This window comes from Octopus bimaculoides, chromosome 19 (genome assembly GCF_001194135.2).
Source record: "Octopus bimaculoides isolate UCB-OBI-ISO-001 chromosome 19, ASM119413v2, whole genome shotgun sequence".
Classification (NCBI taxonomy): Eukaryota; Metazoa; Mollusca; class Cephalopoda; order Octopoda; family Octopodidae; genus Octopus; species Octopus bimaculoides.
The window spans coordinates 48,809,714-48,827,668 of record NC_068999.1 but is presented as its reverse complement, the minus strand read 5'-3'; the positions used below and the strand labels follow the sequence as shown (position 1 = coordinate 48,827,668).

Sequence of the window (17,955 nt, the reverse complement as noted above, 5' to 3'; positions counted from 1 at the left end):
AGTCGAGCAAATCGACCCCAGGACTTATTCTATCAGACTCTTTTGCCGAACTGCTAAGTTACGGGGACGTAAACACACCACCATCAGTTGTCAAGCGATGTTGGGGAGGCAAACACAGATACACAAACATATACACACATATATACATATATACGATGGGCTTCTTTTAGTTTCCATCTACCAAATCCACTCACAAGGCTTTGTTCGGTCTGATGCCCAAGGTGCCACGCAGTGGGACTGAACCCAAAACCATGTGGTTGGTGAGCAAGCTACTTATCACACAGCCACTCCTGCGCCTATATATAAGTACATATACAACAAGTTTCTTTCAGTTTCTTACAAATCCACTCACAAGGCTTTAGTTTATCTGGGGACTATAGAAGAAACTTGCCCAAGGTGCCATGTAGTGGGTCTGAACCAAAGACCATATGATTCAAAACCAAACACTGCTTTTCTCCAATCCTTCTGCAGTTATTGTTGTCAAACGCTTTTCAAGTAGTTGTTACTGCTAAGGATGAGGGTGATGTGTAATGGTATTTTATTAAATCTTTTGAAATGAAGACGCAGGGCGGGTAGCCATTTTAGATCCACCCAGAGTAGAGGCAAGGGCAGTTGGTGCTTGTTTACTGTCAAGGTTAATGGTTTGTGAGAAAAGAGAGCAAGGATGAATTTCTAGAAGGGAGCGTTATGTAAGGAAAAAGACTTGGTGGGGAAAGTATTAACTCCAGAGCCTGGAGGTGAAATGCAGAGAATGGTAACAGGAGGAGGTGAAACACAAGAGCAACTGGAATAACAAGACTGCGGTCTTTTCAGAATGCAATGTGAAACATGATCTACTGTCCATTATTTGTCAACAAAAAAAAAGTCAGGTGAGTGACCAGGTGAGCATGTGCAATCAGTATTGGTTTTCAGGTCAATTAATGCAAGGTTCTACAGTTGGGTGCCCTTTTTATTGCCAACCCTTACCCATTTCCAAGCAAGGTAATATTTCCCCAGGACCAGACATGTTTTCCACAGAACACTGGAAAGGAACAACACTGCTTGTATGAAGCTGATGTTCATATATAATCATCATGTCCAGACACAAACACACACACGTGTGTGTGTGTGTGTGTATATATATATATATACACACACAAACGTGTGTGTGTGTGTATATATATATATATATATATACACACACACACGTGTGTGTGTGTGTATATATATATATATATATAAATGATGGGCTTCTTTTGATTTCAATTTAAAAAAGCTACTCACAAGGCTCTGGAAAGTCAAGGGCCATAGTAGAAGACACTTGCCCAAGGTGCTATGCTTGGGAAGCAAGCTTCTTCACTACACAGCTATACCTATTTTCACAAATTATTTCTTACATAAGCATTTCTAGTGATGGAATGGGGGCTATAGTTGGGGATATTTTTATGTGTAAAATATGTGTGTGTGTGTGGAGGGAGGCAGGCATTAGGCAAATGTACAAGATATCAAAAGTAAGCCAAGGCAAAATGAAGGAGTTGATCTGTTCTAGACACTGCACACTAGAAGATTTCACAGTAAAACATTAGTGCCTATCACAACTGTATATAGGAAAACTTTGAGATTTTAGAAACAAATAGGGGGAAAAAAGCAAAGAAAATAAATAACAAGTCTTACCATAGAGATATTTGTGTTGCCTTTTGTTACAAATGTATCTCCACTGGCACAATCGACTCCAAAGAGGGCACAAATATCACCAGCAAATCCTTCAGACACTTCCTGTTAGTAAAGCAAAATAAATGGATAGACATTTGTGTTTTCTTTCTAATAAATTGTGACATGCATGGTGAACAGCAAGAAACAAACCAATGACTTGCATATTTATTCATAAAAAATATGTTCTGGCAGATTCGAGCATGGATATGCCAATCACTGTTGTGTTTCGTAAAGAAGAAACTACTCCTTTCAGATAAATGTAAATTAGTAATACACTCAGTTCATTAGTGCAGGGGACTCTGGGATAGCTGGTGTTTCAACATTGTTGCATCTCATCAGCCTGAGGCACCTCTGACTAATGAATCTAACAAGAATTCAAAGCAGATCATCATTTAATGCCCATCTTCCATGCTGATATGGGTTGGGTGATTTGACAAGCCGGTAAACTGGAGAGCTGCATCAGGCTCCATTGACTGCTTTGGCATGGTTTCTATGGCTGGATGTCCTCCCTAATGCCAACCGCTTTATAGAATGTACAGGGTGCTTTTTAAGTGGCACCAACACCAGTGGAGTTGCCAAGTAATTTGCAAGATGAAGTCTTCTCAACTGGGAGAGGGAGTGGAACCATGAGAAGCGGCTTTGTGTGACAGATGAGAGATTAGCACAAAGTTCTTTTATATTCTGCTACATGCTGATATCAGACAACCAATTAACAACAGCAATCAACATATTTAGGTTTGAATCTGCCAGAATGTATTAAGAATGGATATGAAAGTAATCATTTTGATTCTCGTTGTTTAATGTGCATATAACAATTAATCATTGGTTGGCAGATATCAGCAAACAGTTTGGCAGGGTATTTTAATGGAAATATGGTGATAAAAGGGTTAGGAAATTGAGAATTTCATGATTGCTTTGGTGTTTAATTTGCAGGAAAGAAAATACATGAAATGAATATTTTTGACAACAAAAGCTTAGAATTATTTTATGAAATATATTTGGATTGCATATTTATAATCTTAAATAAATTTCAGTAATAGTTTTACCTGCATCTCATCAGCATGCATCCTCACTAATCTTTGCACTCGAACCTTTTTCTGTGTTCTGGTATTGATGATTGTGTCTCCTCGTTTCAAGCTTCCTTGATACAAACGGAGATAGGTCAGCTGACCAAATCTTCCTGCCTAAAGAAACATAAAAAAACAAAAAAAAACGAACTGTTTAAATTTTGTGGGATTATCAAGGACTTTTATTTCTCTTTTTAAACTGTGACACAAACATCATCATTTTAACATCCACTTTTCCAAGGGTCAGACAGACTTTACTGGGGCAGATTTTCTACAACTGGATGCCCTTCCTGTTGCACAGCCTCATCTATTTCCAAGTGAGGTAATATTTCCTCATGGCCAGATATGTTTTTACAGAATATTAAAAATGAACGATACATCTTGTATGATAGTGACTCACAACTACCATGCAATGGCATAACAGGACTGTTCAATAAGTGACCATGCTTGCTACATTTTCCAAGATGCTGTCCCACCCAAAGTTTTTTTTTTAATTCATTTCCATTTCTTTTTCCTTTTTACTCACTGCATGTCACATTGGGCAAGTGTCTTCTACTATATAACCCTGAGCCACTGAAAGACTTGTAAATGAATTTGGTAGATGGAAATTAAAAGAAGCTTGTACACACATACACACACAGCCTCCTTGCGTGTCACCTTGGGCATGCAACATAACTTCATCAAAAAACCCCCAGCTCATCTTCAATATTAAGACATTTACTTACTTCTAATTTGAATGCAAGTCCCACAAAGGGATTTGTTGCATCTCTTGTTGTGTCCAGAAGAAATTTTTCAGCATGTTCAACTCTGAAAATATAAACAAAGCAAATTACTTTAAATAACTTACTTTCAGACAAACTTAACATAAATGAAAGAAAGTTCAAGTTGCCAATAATTGGTAGAAAGAGACAGTAATGTTCCATAATACGAAGTTTCTGGAGCAATCATCATCATCGTTTAACGTCCGCTTCCCATGTTTTGTTTTATGGTGGATAAAAAAAACTAGCACTCTGTTAGTTTCAACAATGAGCATTCCAATTGATCTGATCAATGGGACATCCAGCTTGAGAAATTAATGTGCAAGTGGCTGAGTCCTCCACAGACATGTCTACCTTTCTTTGAGAGATTCAGCATGACACAGAGTGTGACAAGGCCGGCCCTTTGAAATACATGTACAACTCATTTTTGCCAACTGAGTGAACAGGAGCAATGTGAAATAAAGCATCCTGCTCAAGGACACAATGTAATGCCAGGAATTGAACTCACGACCTTATGATTGTGAGCCAAATATCTTAACCACGAAGCCACACACCTTCACCAATGGTGGATACACTAAAAGTGGATTCCTTGTTAGTATATTCAGAGCCACAGAAAGAGGTTTTGAACTGACCAAAGTTTGGAAATTCTCATATGATCAGTCAGTAGAGATGGTATATATATACATGTGTAGACCATTGCATGTGTATCCTTACATATAGCTCATAATCAGACCCACCACCACCACCACACATACAGATAGAGGCTTGAGAAGTGAATCTCATTTAGCAGGCAAATCCTTCTTGAAATACGATGCCAGTTTATACGTAACATTCCAAGAAGCTTTGTTTCCTATGGCTGACCAACTTGGTGAACTGAGGCAAAGAAAAATTGGGGGTGTTTTTCTCAGAAACATAACAAAACAAGACAACTATCACTAACAGCTTTGAACTCATGAAACACAGTTCAATACCTTTTCTACTCAGACAGCCTACCTTCACAGAGTTTAGAACTGTAAGCTAGCCAAACGCATTTCAATTATATTATGCTGTCATTGATTACAGCAATAAAGCTGTACCATTTATACTCTCTATACACAGTTAAAACATGTGAGAATGAAATGTTTTTATCTGGGTGGGATAAAGTGCAAACGCTAGTAGTAAGGAATAAAATGCTGATCCTACAGAATGTAAGTTACCCCTATCAATCAACTCAGCCACCTGAGTAGATATTAAACATTTAGTAGAGAAGATAATTTGGTCTGCCTGCAGATAATCTCTCTAGGTCCAGTGGTATGATTGAGTACATCCAGTCCTTATTGTAAACTGGTTGGTTTTAGGAAGGGCTTTCTGCCATAAAAAAAAGAGCTACATGGTGTATAATAAAGGGATACACAGAAAGTGAGACATATCAAACTCATTAAACTAATGCATGCATGGAAAAAAGTATATACCTGTGATGATGAGGATTGGCATTGCGAGAGTGTGTGCTGAGTAGGGCAGCCCTTTGAGTCTGCAGCCCACCACCTGAATCCTACACAGGTTCATACAGCAGACCCACAAGTACTGTCCCCACAAAAGCATTGCTTGGGTTAGACTCCCATCATCACTGCTAGCTACACTACAATGATGAAGATAGTAACGTCTGTTTAATTACCCTTTGCTATTGTCCAGAGCATAGTTTTCCACTTCTTTCGGGTTTGGCAAGTACGCAAGGACAGAATCTAAAAGAGGTTGTACGCCTTTGTTTTTCAAAGCTGTTCCCATGAAAACTGGATTGAATTTACGTTTCAAACATGCCCTCTTCACAGCAGCCTATAAGAAATAAAATACATAAATGGATGATGGAAAAAAAAAAAGTCATAAATATTTGGAAGAAAATTTAAATTTCAACAACCATAAACTTCTTTTCAGAAAATCTTAGATTCAATTCTATACAAATTGATCATATAAATTAAATAATAAATGAGTTTGTTGACATTTGACAGTCAAACACTGAATTTGATCATAAAGTGCATCTAACTGCATTAATACACATCAATCAAAACAGTTAGTTCAAAGAAAATGATAAACACACATTTCTACACAGAACTGGTTTTATAATATATGATATTGCAAAACTAAATTCAACCAAACAAAGAAAGCAGTTTCCAAATTAAAAGCCCTACTTATCAAATGAGAATGATTTCACATCAAAAGAAAATAGTTAATTCTATAACATTTAAAAGTCAATGTGACCTCAGATATTGCGTTACAGAGAAACCAGCATTGATCATGTTTGGATGCCGACATCTGTATAATTGACTGCTGTGTATCCGTTGTAACTAGATACATCAAAGACTAACAAATATTGCAGCGACAAAGAAAGACAGAAACTTTTCAAGAATTGCTGAATTGCTTTAAAATGGGGAAAAAAATTCTTTTTTTTTTTTTTTCAAATCCTTACTCTTATTTCATTTTCAGTAGGTACCCGATCTTCCAAAAAAATTTCACCAAAAATTTCATCAACATTGGCCAAACATTCTGAAGATAGAATGTAAAAAAAAAAAAAAATAATGAAACCTTTATAAACTGTGAGAAAGTGAGTAATAAAAAAAATTCCGCAAAGAGAAATCAGTTGTAAATAAACTTTATTGTATATTCAAATATGAATTAGAGGCAGCTTAAGGTATATAAACAAAATCAAACACACACACATAATGGTAACGAAAATGATGACAGAATTTGGGGATACTCCAATTCTCAAGAAAGAAGTCGAAGGGGCAGTGTGCATGCTTAAAGATAGGAAATTACCAAGAGCTCCTAAAACACGGAGGGTCAAAGCTTATTGAGGCACCAACAATTACCTGTCAGAAGATATGGGAGATGATACCGATTTTCAAGAAAGGTCAATTAAGACTCTGCAAGAACTATAAAACAATCAGCCTATTTATCCACCCCAGCAGAGTATTGCTAAGAGTTCTACAAAACAGACTTAAGAGGAAGACAAAAGAAATCCTTGTAGTAGAACAGAGAGGATTTAGGACCCAAGAGAGTACTGTGGAACAGATATTTAACATCAGACTGCTCACGGAGAAACATATGCAACACCAGTCTGACTTCTATCACAACTTAACTTCAAAAAGGTTGTGTTTGGATGGATAGGTTGTGGAAGGTGATGAAGAATAACTTCAACAACAACCGCATTGAAGTAATCCAAGCATTGTATGGAATCTCAAGCAGTGCAGTTCTGAACAACATCAGAGAATTCTTCATGACAACAGTGGGTGTCTGACGACAAGGATGTATCCTCTCTCCAGTGCTTTGCAACATCTACCTGAAGAACATCATGCAAGAGACACTTGAAGACCTCCATCCCTCTGTTTCCATTGGAAGATATCCCACTTCCAACTTGCATTTTGCTGATGATATTGACATGTTAGGAAGCAGTGAAGCAGAACTATAGGAGCTCACCACCAAATAAGCTGGCAGACAGGAACCACTCCTGGCACAGATAAGAAGACAAAAGCTTGCCTGGTATAGTCATGTATTCTGCCACAACCCCCTGTCCAAAACCATTCTTCAGGGCAAAGTTGAGGGAGGGCAAAAGAGAGACAAACAGAGAAAATTGCGGTTTCACAACATTGAGGACTGGACAGGTCACAACACAACGAACACGTTATGTGTTGTAGAAGGATTCCAACCACCCCAAAGTGACTAAAAGTGGACTGGCACATTGCTATAATATAAAGAATTGTGAGCAATTGAGGAGGAAAGCAGTTCACAGAAGATATAGTTTGTGGCACCAACACTAGTGAAGTTGCCTTGTACTCAACAAGACAGAATAGAACCTCACCACCACATTTATTCTCTGTTCAAACGGAGCAACTCAATCAATAAAGTGGGTAACAGAGATGGTTACATTCATTCAAGGCAATGTGGCCAACCAAATGCATAGCAGAGGAGGTGATTGCAAAAGGTGAACCAAGGTAGAAAGGCGAAAGAAATGAATGTATTAACAGCTAAATATACAAAATCTTACCAATAAGTTCTGCTCTCCTTTCTTCAGTCTCTGTTCTTCTATCAACAGGAATTTCGTCATGAACAACATTGAGGCTATGACAAATAAAAAAAATAAATAATAATTCAACTTCAAGAGAAAATGTTATTACTGTAGTAGACTAGATGTGAAGAACCTGTGCTTTTAAGGTCACATACAGCATGTTAGGACAGTAGTAAACAATTACGAAAGAAATCTGAATCATTTTCACTTAATAGCATTTCTATTGTGATCAATAAAATAAAATAAAGAGAATTTGTAATGGTGGCTGTTTGTGGCAATAAAATATAATCTATTGACTTTTTGGTTAGTGGACCAATATTTCTTTAATGCAGCCAACAATGACTGGCAATGTTTAAGTAAGTAGTAACATACCCCATAGGTTCCTTGAAGTATACAGCTTTCCTTTCAATCAAATCTATAATTCCTTGCGTTTCAGACTCTTTTCCAATGGGAAGTTGGAGAAAAGCAGCATTGTGGTTCAGTTTTGATCTAATAAAAGACAAAAGGAAAAAGCATTATATTTATGTTAAGCATGTTAAGTACAATAAGCCTGCAACGTTGAATAGGTAGGTTCAAATCTTCAGACATCTGTAAATAGGTATATGTTGACAGAGACTTTAGTCTCTCTCTATCACCTTTCAACAGCATTTTTAATGAAGAGACCTCAGAACAGTTAACAACATAATAAAAAGGTTTTATTTTTGACGATGCTTGGATTCACAATTCCTGTCATTCTGCTTAGCAGCCGCTGATTAAGTTGTAGTTGGTATTGGAAGGTTAAGGGTTTCCTTCATGCCTGCCAGATAACAGTGTAAAAGTGCTTCGTGGGGGGGGGGGGCGAGGTGTTGTCATGTAGAAGGTCTGCACTCAACTCGCCGAGATAATAAAACTGCTTAAGTACGAGTTTTACTACGCATGCGCGACTCGAGGGGCTTTCGGTGGTGAAGTCCCCTGCGCATGCGCAGAATAGTACTTTCTCAATGGCGGCTATTTCAATATTGAAACCGAATAGCTAGTATATAAGGGGAGGTAACCACTACATGTCAAAGTGAAATGCTGTCAACGAAGAGGAGAAATCCAATATTTCAGATAATTTTTCTTTTTTTTTGTGTTAGAGAGAGATGAAATATTTACTAGCAGCAGTAGATAAATAGACTGCTTAGGTTCGAAATGTTAGATTTGCCCTCTTCCTCACAGCAAAATAATTTATTATGTGTCAAACTTGATGGGTTGGATTGAAAATTTTTTACCTTAGTTGTGAGAGGACTCTGTATGGGTTGGCTCCCATGCGATCTAACTTATTAATGAATGTAATGCATGGAACCATGTATCGCTTCATCTGACGGTCAACAGTGAAGGTTTGACTCTGAACTCCTCCAACGGCACATAGCACAAGGATGGCACCATCAAGAACACGAAGAGCTCTCTCCACCTCAACAGTAAAATCAACATGACCTGTTTAAAGATTTTTAGAAAAGACAAAAAAAAAAAAAACATTAATTTCAGAAATATAATTCGAATATTTCTTTTAACCCTTTAGCAATCAGAATAACCTGTCAAATGTAAAGTTTATTTATTCAGTTTTGAATTAATCATGCATTATCTTGTAGCTTTGAGATTTCAATGATGTGATTAGTTATTTTTAGAATGACATTGTAGAGTAGGTGTAAGAGGCTGAATCTGGCCAGCCCAAACATAAAACAGCTGGAGTATTTGAGATGGATATGGCCAGTTTAAACACTAAAGGATTAAATCCAGTTTCTCCCACTCTCACACACAGACACTACATTCATTTTATTCGAAGTTTCACTCTGTTGCTAATTGGAGTTTCTCTTTTCCTGGGAAACTCAGAATAACAGAACAGACCAAAACCTTACTTTAAAATAATTTAATAATCTCTACTAAACATAGCACATTTTCCTTCATTTGTTTGTTTTTCTTGTTTTCCCATGCTTGCACGAATTAAATAAATATATTATCATGGCATTGTTTTACAACCAGGTACACTTCTTATCACTAACCCTTATTTGTTTTTCCAGTAAGGGTTCTCTTATCTCGAAGGCATGAAGGCATTGCGTTTATGATGAAATGTTAAAGATGTTCCACTTTCCATATCTAGAAATTTGAACTAACGAAAATGTTAAAGAAATTGTTGGGAAGAATACGAAGAACGTAGAACTCTTCCTCAATTATTAAATATGTTTTGGTTATGTAAATACGACAGAGCCTGCATAGAGTTAACAGTGTCATACATGGTTAAAACCTTGATAAAAGAAGTATAGGAAAGGCTATAGGATAGTTTACTTATCTCGGCACCTAAGACTCTTTAAGGCTATTTATCCAGTCCCCCTGCTGTATAAACGTATAGATGGTTGAGATTTATTGACAGGAGAACTGACAACAGGAACACAGGACAGTTAAAGTGGGTCCTCAGTCACTGATAAAATCCCAACACCAGGTTGAAACTGGCAGATTCCTCTTTTTCTGTCCATGAAGATATTGTACATAAAGATAAGTTGTTTAGAGTATACAACAGTGAACGGCCAAAACTCTGAAGATTCAGTGTATCCAATGTACAAGGGTGAGCTGAAAAGTTTATAGGCTAACTGTGAGGGAGTGATGCTAGAGCTATGAAATCTTGTATGCAACGTGGACTGCAAGGAGGACTATGTTGAAAAATAAACCTCATTTGGTCACACTGCATGAGAGTATCTTGGTCAGCTTATAAACTTTTCAGCCAACCCTCATAAACTGCAGATGTATAAGAGATGTAGTAGGATCTGATACTGGTTGACAGAGAAATTAGGCTTAATATATGGTAGATGTTGATGAGCAGCCAGGAATAAGAGTATATATAAAATAGAGTTTTACAAAAATCCAGAAGGTTCCCAGACCGGACATTGTGAGTGTTAATTGAGCGAAGACACCTAAAAGCTCCACGAGGCTCCGGCAGGGGATGGTGGTGAAGCCTGCTGTACTCTGTCACCACAACTTTCTCCCACTCTTACTTCCTGTTTCTGTTGTGCCTGTAATTCAAAGGGCCAGCCTTGTCACACTGTGTCACGCTGAATATCCCCGAGAACTACGTTAAGGGTACACGTGTCTGTGGAGTGCTCAGCCACTTGCACGTTAATTTCACGAGCAGGCTGTTCCGTTGATCGGATCAACTGGAACCCTCGACGTCGTAAGCGATGGAGTGCCAACAACAATAAGAGTCAGATGTGTGCAAGAAAGAATACTGTACTGGTACAAGATAAGTGACCCAAATGGAAGATGTCAGTTGTATAAAGAAATGCTGAGTACTTGGAGTGACTCAAATATGTGAAGGAAGGAAATCTAGAAAAACATGGCAATTAAGTGATGACTGATCTATTAAGGCAAACTATAGCCTTCAGTAATATGGTAGTAATATTTGTTTCTTTGACTTACCAGGTGTGTCAATAATGTTTATGTTTGTACCTTTCCAGACAGTGTAAGTGGCAGCAGACTGAATGGTGATGCCTCTCTGTCGTTCAAGTTCCATAAAATCCATTTTGGCTCCCACATCATCTTTTCCTTTCACCTAAATTAGAATAAGAAAGAAAATCTAAATGGGAGGAATTCTTTAAAAACATGCTGGAATCACCACTTTTAGTTGAGCAAATCGACCCCAGGACTTATTCTTTGTAAGCCTGGTACTTATTCTACCGGTCTCTTTTGCCGAACCGCTAAGTTATGGGGACGTAAACACACCAGCATCGGTTGTCAAGCGATGTTGGGGGGGGGGGGGACAAACAGACACACAAACATATACGCACACATACATATAGATATATATATATACATATATACGATGGGCTTCTTTCAGTTTCCATCTAATAAATCCACTCACAAGGCTTTGGTCAGCCCGAGGCCATCGTAGAAGACACTTGCCCAAGGTGCCACGCAGTGGGACTGAACCCAAAACCATGTGGTTGGTAAGCAAGCTACTTAACACACAGCCACTCCTGCGCCTGTATAAGAAATAAAAAAAGAAATTCCTTGCTGTCTTACCTCATGCATTTCACTGAGTTTCCCCGTATAGAAAAGGATCCTCTCTGTTAGAGTGGTCTTCCCTGAATCAATATGGGCCGATATACCAATGTTACGAATCTGCTCCAATGCCAGAGTTTCCTAAAATGGAAAAATAACTTTGCAAGGATTCACTGCTGACATTTTTAACAATATATTAGATATTGTAAACACCAAATTGAACTTGAAAGAACATCAGTAGGCCTTGTGAGATCTTTTCTGTCTCGTATTGATGCTTAATGATCTCTATTATCATTTAACTTTGCATGGTATTTCATAAAGAAACTAGTGTACGTGTGTTGCCAATAAGCAACAGTATCAAGTATATCCTTTTACTCTTTTAGTGATGAGATTCCAGTTATTTTCTGGATCTGCTTAATTTGGGCTATTTCTTTTTAACCATCTCAGACAAGATATATTAAAGTTATATAGAAAGATTATTGGGATTTAAAAAAAGAAAATTATATTAACTACATTGGATACGCCACAATAATTTGTATGAAATACAAAAAACATGAGTCAAGAAAATGACTGGGGAATAGGAGAATATAAGATGGTGGCCAATGGATATCTCTTTTATATCTGAGCTCCGAGTATGGGCTGAGATATTCATTGTGATTCAAGATTAGCTGGAAGCCAGATACCTTTAGTAAACTCAGAAGGGTAGAAGGTGTTGTAATAATAGAAGTAGAGATAGAGAGAGGATATCCAACTCAACTGTGGGACAATGGTTGTGGACTATTGGTATTTTAAAACCTGCCAGTCAGACTATTTGTTTCTTAAATATAATAAATAATGTGTGTATGTGTGTGGGTGTTCTGAATGCAGCCAGAGCTAAATTGATAAGAAGTTCTTGTTTCAATCATGAGGTCATGGGTTCAATCCCACTATTTAGCACATTGGACACATATATTCTATTATAATCTCAGGTAGACCCAATACTTCCAAATGATAATGGGTAGACAAAAACTGTGTGGAAGCTTGTTGGATGGATGGAAACTGCATCTCAAAAGGCCAGGCTTATCAAACACTATGTTACTCAAAATACACTTGAGGATTATACCAAAGGTTGAAACCAATGCAAGATCCATGCATAAACAGCTCTATGTCCGTCGTATTTGGACTTTGTAAAGAGGTAACAGCAGTTCGAAGAAGAAGTATTTTTTTCAGACATTCTTTTCCAAACAATATGGATCTGAGAAAGTGGCCTTGTCTGTAGGAGGCACATAATGTCAGGTTTAACACTTGTAAGACATGGCATATCAAACCATAATAGGAAGGTAGAATGATAAAATATTAAAATGTAATGACATACCATATTAGAAGATTTAGAAGAATATAATTTAACAGCATCTGATAATGGCCATAGCTAAAAAGAAAAAAAAAGAAAATAAGTGATATATGAATAAGGCAAATACACACTGATGGAGATACACAGAGATAATAATGATATACAATAGTTAAGTAAGTGTTAACATATTTAATGCAAAGAACATTAAAAAGCTAACTGGAAATATTTATGCGGTGAGGAAAAAACCAATATTAGTCATTGACCGACATCATCTTCATCCAGTGTTTTAAATCTGGGTTTTGTCTCCGTTAATGGGGGTGGCCGTATCTAGCTCAATGCCATAGCAACTGCCCTGACACCATCTTGCCCGGTTTTGGGCATCCTCCTTTTTCAAACCAACCCTCCCAATCTCCTCCTCCTCCACCTGTCCTCTCCACCTTTTCCTCGGTCTACCTCACTTCCATGCTCAATTTACCTCAAATGCAATCACCCTCCTCCTAACATGCTCTTCATCCCTCTTCAATACATGCCCATACCACCTTACTCCATTCGCCCTTGCCAACCATTCCACCAATTTCTCCAATCCCAGCATCCCCATCAAATCCTCAGTCCTCTCCTTATCAAACAGCTTCACCCCCACACATTTTTCTCACCATTGCTCTCTCAGTCCTTCTCAAAATTACCATCTCCCTCTGACACCATGTCTCACTCCCATACAGCATTGCCGCTCTCACACAACTCTTATAGACCCTTCCTTTCATCTTTAATGAAAACCTTTTCCCATATAACAACACTCCACATTCCCTGAACTTCACCCAGCCAAGTCTCGCCCTTGCTGTCATAGTTGCTTCACATCCACCACTTACACCCACCCTATCTCCTACATAACAAAACCCTCTCACCAAAGCCTTGTGAGTGGATTTGGTAGACGGAAACTGAAAGAAGCCCGTCGTATATATGTATATGTATATATGTGTGTGCGTCTGTGAGTCTGTGTTTGTCTCCCCAACATCGCTTGACAACCGATGGTGTGTTTACGTCCCCAGTAATCTAGCGGTTCGGCAAAACAGACTGATAGAATAAGTACTAGACTTACAAAGAATAAGTCCTGGGGTCGATTTGCTCGACTAAAGGCGGTGCTCCAGCATGGCCGCAGTCATATGACTGAAACAAGTAAAAGAGTAAAAAGAGTATATATATATAAGCAATTTTAATTCTCTAAATGAAGTATTAACAGTAACTGCACGATAAAGTGAAGTATATTGCCACTTAAGTGTGGCTGACCCCTAGGGGTGGATGTTACTGTTGCTTTTAGCCCCAGGAGGACATCTCCAGCTGATATAACAAAAGTGGACTAAATAGAGTGACACCTTTAAAATAAAAAAAGTAGAACATAAATGAGCGAAGTTATCTTGTGAGTAGAAGTGGGGAATGGTAAGGTTGGATGGAATTAGTTAATATTACGGAAATTAAATTTATGAATTGATAGGAATGATCTAACCCAACCCGAAAAGAACATGTCTGCCTTTTGTTTTTTTTTAATATGAGACACTAAAATTAATCTTTGTTTACAAATGACGATGGGAGACTTGCCGGTTATATAATTGAAACACACAGGTTGAAGTATGGGCGAAGGCAAAGAATACGCACACCCGGTGGTTAGGGTCAGGGTTACGCCGAAAAAGGGTGGTGTGCGTATTTTTGTTTACCTCCGCCGATGTAGGAAACGATGAGCCTTTTAAAATTCTAAAACTTCAGCATATATCCCTAAGTATCATCGTTGTGGTGGGCAACCAATTGAGGCACTTGGTATTGGACTGATTTCTTTTTTCTTGAATAGTACCTTTTTTTCCCCATTTTTTATCGTCTCATAGAATACTTTATAAATGTAACAGCAATCGTAATAAAAGTGCAAGGAGATAGCTACAGCTGATTCTGTAACATAGTTTCTGTAGTTTGTGTACCGACCGATGTGTCGGAAACGGTAATTAAGGATGGCAGTGGACAGTGGTGTTTTAAACGTAATTGATAAGTATCGTCAATAAAGGTGTCGCATACTTTTAGCTCAGAAAGGCGATCCTTTAGATTTACGGGTCACCAATAAGGAAATAGAGTCCCGAGGTCAGAGACTCGTAGGAAAGAACTAGTTGAAAGAACTTTACTTAAATCGCAAATGTCTTCCATTCTAACTTTCTAACTAATATAAAATATTTTAAGTTTTTTGCCTAGGTTGTACAAATATTAAAGTGTTGTGCTTTGTTTCGTTTTTGTTTTTTTTAAGAAAAACAGAATAAAACGGTATAGTGTATTTCATTATTTCTACGGATATCTTAAGACGAAAACATGATGGACCTATATTTCTATAGGAAGAAAGAATGAGAAATGTTTTAACAGTTATGCCATAACCGAGAGAATTAACGAATTAATAAATGATTCCGAATGGTTCTAACAGAAATTGAAACCGTTTCGCAGGGAATTCAGCTCTCTCTCAAGTGAGGAATTTTACAAAAACATACCTGAGCAGGTTTGAGTAAAAAATTGCAGTTGGATAGCCTAGAAAGGCAACGAGTTGCCTTTAGAATCAACATCGTTGTCACCGGGGGTTAATTACTCCGTCTGCTCCAGTATTCTTAACCAGCTTCCTTCAGAGAGTCTTCTTCATGACTGACGAATAACCTTCAGGAAGATCAACACATGGCACCAGCCACCTACCGTAAAGCAAACTGTTGTCGTATCACACATCGAAATCCTATTGGCTCTCGGATGCATTAAAACTAATTTTTAAAGAAAGAAATCTGAAATATTTCTTAATTATAGATAAATTATGAAAATAGCAATAAAATTTCTGCTAAACAGTATTTTCGTCTGTTTATAAGAAATGAATGCAAAAAGGGTGGGGAGAAAAAAGGCAGTACGACATTTTGCCGGAAACTGCTGCTTCTCAAATGTCATCCCCGAACAGCGAGACCTGTGAATAAATGTTGTCCTGTCATGACTATCCTGTCTTTTTTATATTCAATACAACATTGTATAATGTGCCTTGGCGATATTTCTTACTGGTATCGAATGATCGCCATGTGCCTTTATTTATTTATTATTATTTTCTAAGATGGTAGAGCGTATTTTAAGACAATTTGATTGCTAGTTCTAGCAGGTGTTCGATCGAATGTTCCCTTGTTAATGTAGTTCGAGAAAGGGCATTGATGTCCGTTTTAAAAGTGTATGGACTTAACATTTACACAAAATGCAACAACGGAAAAGTTGTGACGTTCATGCCTTTGCAAGTCACCAACTTTTGAAATATTTTAAATGTGCTTGTTTCCTTGAGGCCAACAACCTGAACGGGTAGGGTGGGAGGTGAATAAAAGTTTATGCAAAACTGAAGGTATTTCAGCAATGACAATCGCCCTTACTTTTCTCGATATATAGTATACCAAGATGTACATTAATGAATCTATTCATTTCTCAAGACAGCAAGGGTGACGTCTGAAGAAGATTAGGCTACCGTGTAGAGTGCCTCCACGTTCACTCGCAGTTGATGTAGAACCTGGAGTTCGACATTATGCTACTTGGCACCAGGCAGAAGGTTAAATTGACCAGAGTAATAATATTTTTAAAACAAGCACAAGACCACATATTTCACGCAGAGTTTATATAATATTTTTTATCGATCTCAGTTGATCTCAGCGGGATTTGAACTTAGAACATAAGGAACCGTAACTAAGTACCTTAAGACATTGTGTTCGTTGCTCTATCGATTCTACCTAAAACAACATAAGGCCGATTTCCCAGATTCTGTGGTGTATTTAACACCCACCCACCCACTGGACGGCACACTGGTTGTGTCGCAAGATTACTTACTTTCTCCAATAACTTAAGAATCGACAAGTAATTCCTAAGTTTTTTAAAAAACCTTGGTGGCGCCCAATTGCCTCAAGGTTTTTAATTATTGCTCAAGGTTAGTCATCTTGGACTGAAAGATGGACCTAAAAGCTTGGTCAGTAATTGTGGTTCCAAGAAAGCATCATGTTGATGAGGGAGGAACCGCGACAGTGGGGAAGGAATCTATAAACAGGTTTACAGTCTGCTGATGTGAAGGTGGATGGTTGAGGAGCCAGAGCTCACATTTAGGACTGTTGACACTACTAGCGTAGTTGGGGGGTGGGGGTCCGTGCCTGGGAAGCACTTAAAGGGGCGGCACTTTTGGGTCTGTTGATAGCAATGTGTTTTTGTGGGGGTCCGCGGGGTGGCAAACGTAAGAACCGCCCCGAGCGGCACACGTTCTAGCTACGCTAGTGGTTGACACTAAGGCCTCAATGACCAAGTTCCTCAATTATCATCCGGGCAGTTGCAAGGACCTTATCAGAAAGACCCCACCACCACCACAGGACTGTCGCTAAGCCCCTGCAACCGGGTTGCAGGGGGCCTCCATGATTGATGGGCCCCATGTTAAGATCAAAGTACGTAGATGAGTCCATCTACTTACTTTGGTTAAGATGTTGAACAAGAATTAAACTATCGATGTTAATTGAAAATTTCAAGAAATAAAATGGTAATACATTGTACCTGCAAAAGTTCTTGTAAAAATATTACATTGTACCACGAACATATACCAGACTTTGTGGATTGTCTATGATATATATTGAACACGAATTTAGCTCTCAGCTTGATCAATGATTTCGCGTGTTTGTCTTTGAAAGTTGCCTGGATTATAAAAATGCTCTTTTATTCATATCTGAAAGTTTTACTCATTGAAATTTGTAAGAGTCCTAAATAAATTTAACTTGTACTTTTAAAGATGTTCTTTAGGATAACGTGAAATATTGAACTTCAGATAGAATAAAGTAAAATATAGCTATGAATAAAAGGTGCGTAGATTATGGATTTTAATTGAAGGGATGGGGTCCCGAAACAAAAAGTTGCAGGGGGGGGGGCTCTAAAAGTCACGCGACAGAGCTGCAATACCAACAAGCATCGTCAAGATACCAGACATTCAAGTCCAGATCGCTTCCATCTTGGTAATGTCATCGATACCCAGTGCAAAAAGAGCAGGTCTGG

The 17,955-nt window shown here is 38.1% G+C and overlaps 1 protein-coding gene across 1 annotated transcript in view; it reads right to left on the bottom strand.

The window, feature by feature from the left end:
- Positions 1–15,620, bottom strand: part of LOC106878110 (elongation factor G, mitochondrial) — a 26,718-nt gene extending 11,098 nt beyond the window's left edge. Inside the window, exons 1-12 of the mRNA XM_014927220.2 lie at positions 15,414–15,620; positions 12,922–12,975; positions 11,589–11,708; positions 10,986–11,118; positions 8,807–9,011; positions 7,929–8,045; positions 7,536–7,609; positions 5,961–6,037; positions 5,172–5,329; positions 3,485–3,566; positions 2,739–2,876; positions 1,654–1,755 (exon numbers count right to left, since the gene is read on the bottom strand). Of these exons, the coding sequence (XP_014782706.1) occupies positions 1,654–1,755; positions 2,739–2,876; positions 3,485–3,566; positions 5,172–5,329; positions 5,961–6,037; positions 7,536–7,609; positions 7,929–8,045; positions 8,807–9,011; positions 10,986–11,118; positions 11,589–11,708; positions 12,922–12,975; positions 15,414–15,485 (1,332 nt within the window). The 5' untranslated portion in view covers positions 15,486–15,620. The remainder of the gene's footprint in view (positions 1–1,653; positions 1,756–2,738; positions 2,877–3,484; positions 3,567–5,171; positions 5,330–5,960; positions 6,038–7,535; positions 7,610–7,928; positions 8,046–8,806; positions 9,012–10,985; positions 11,119–11,588; positions 11,709–12,921; positions 12,976–15,413) is intronic.
- Positions 15,621–17,955: the final 2,335 nt, after the last annotated feature.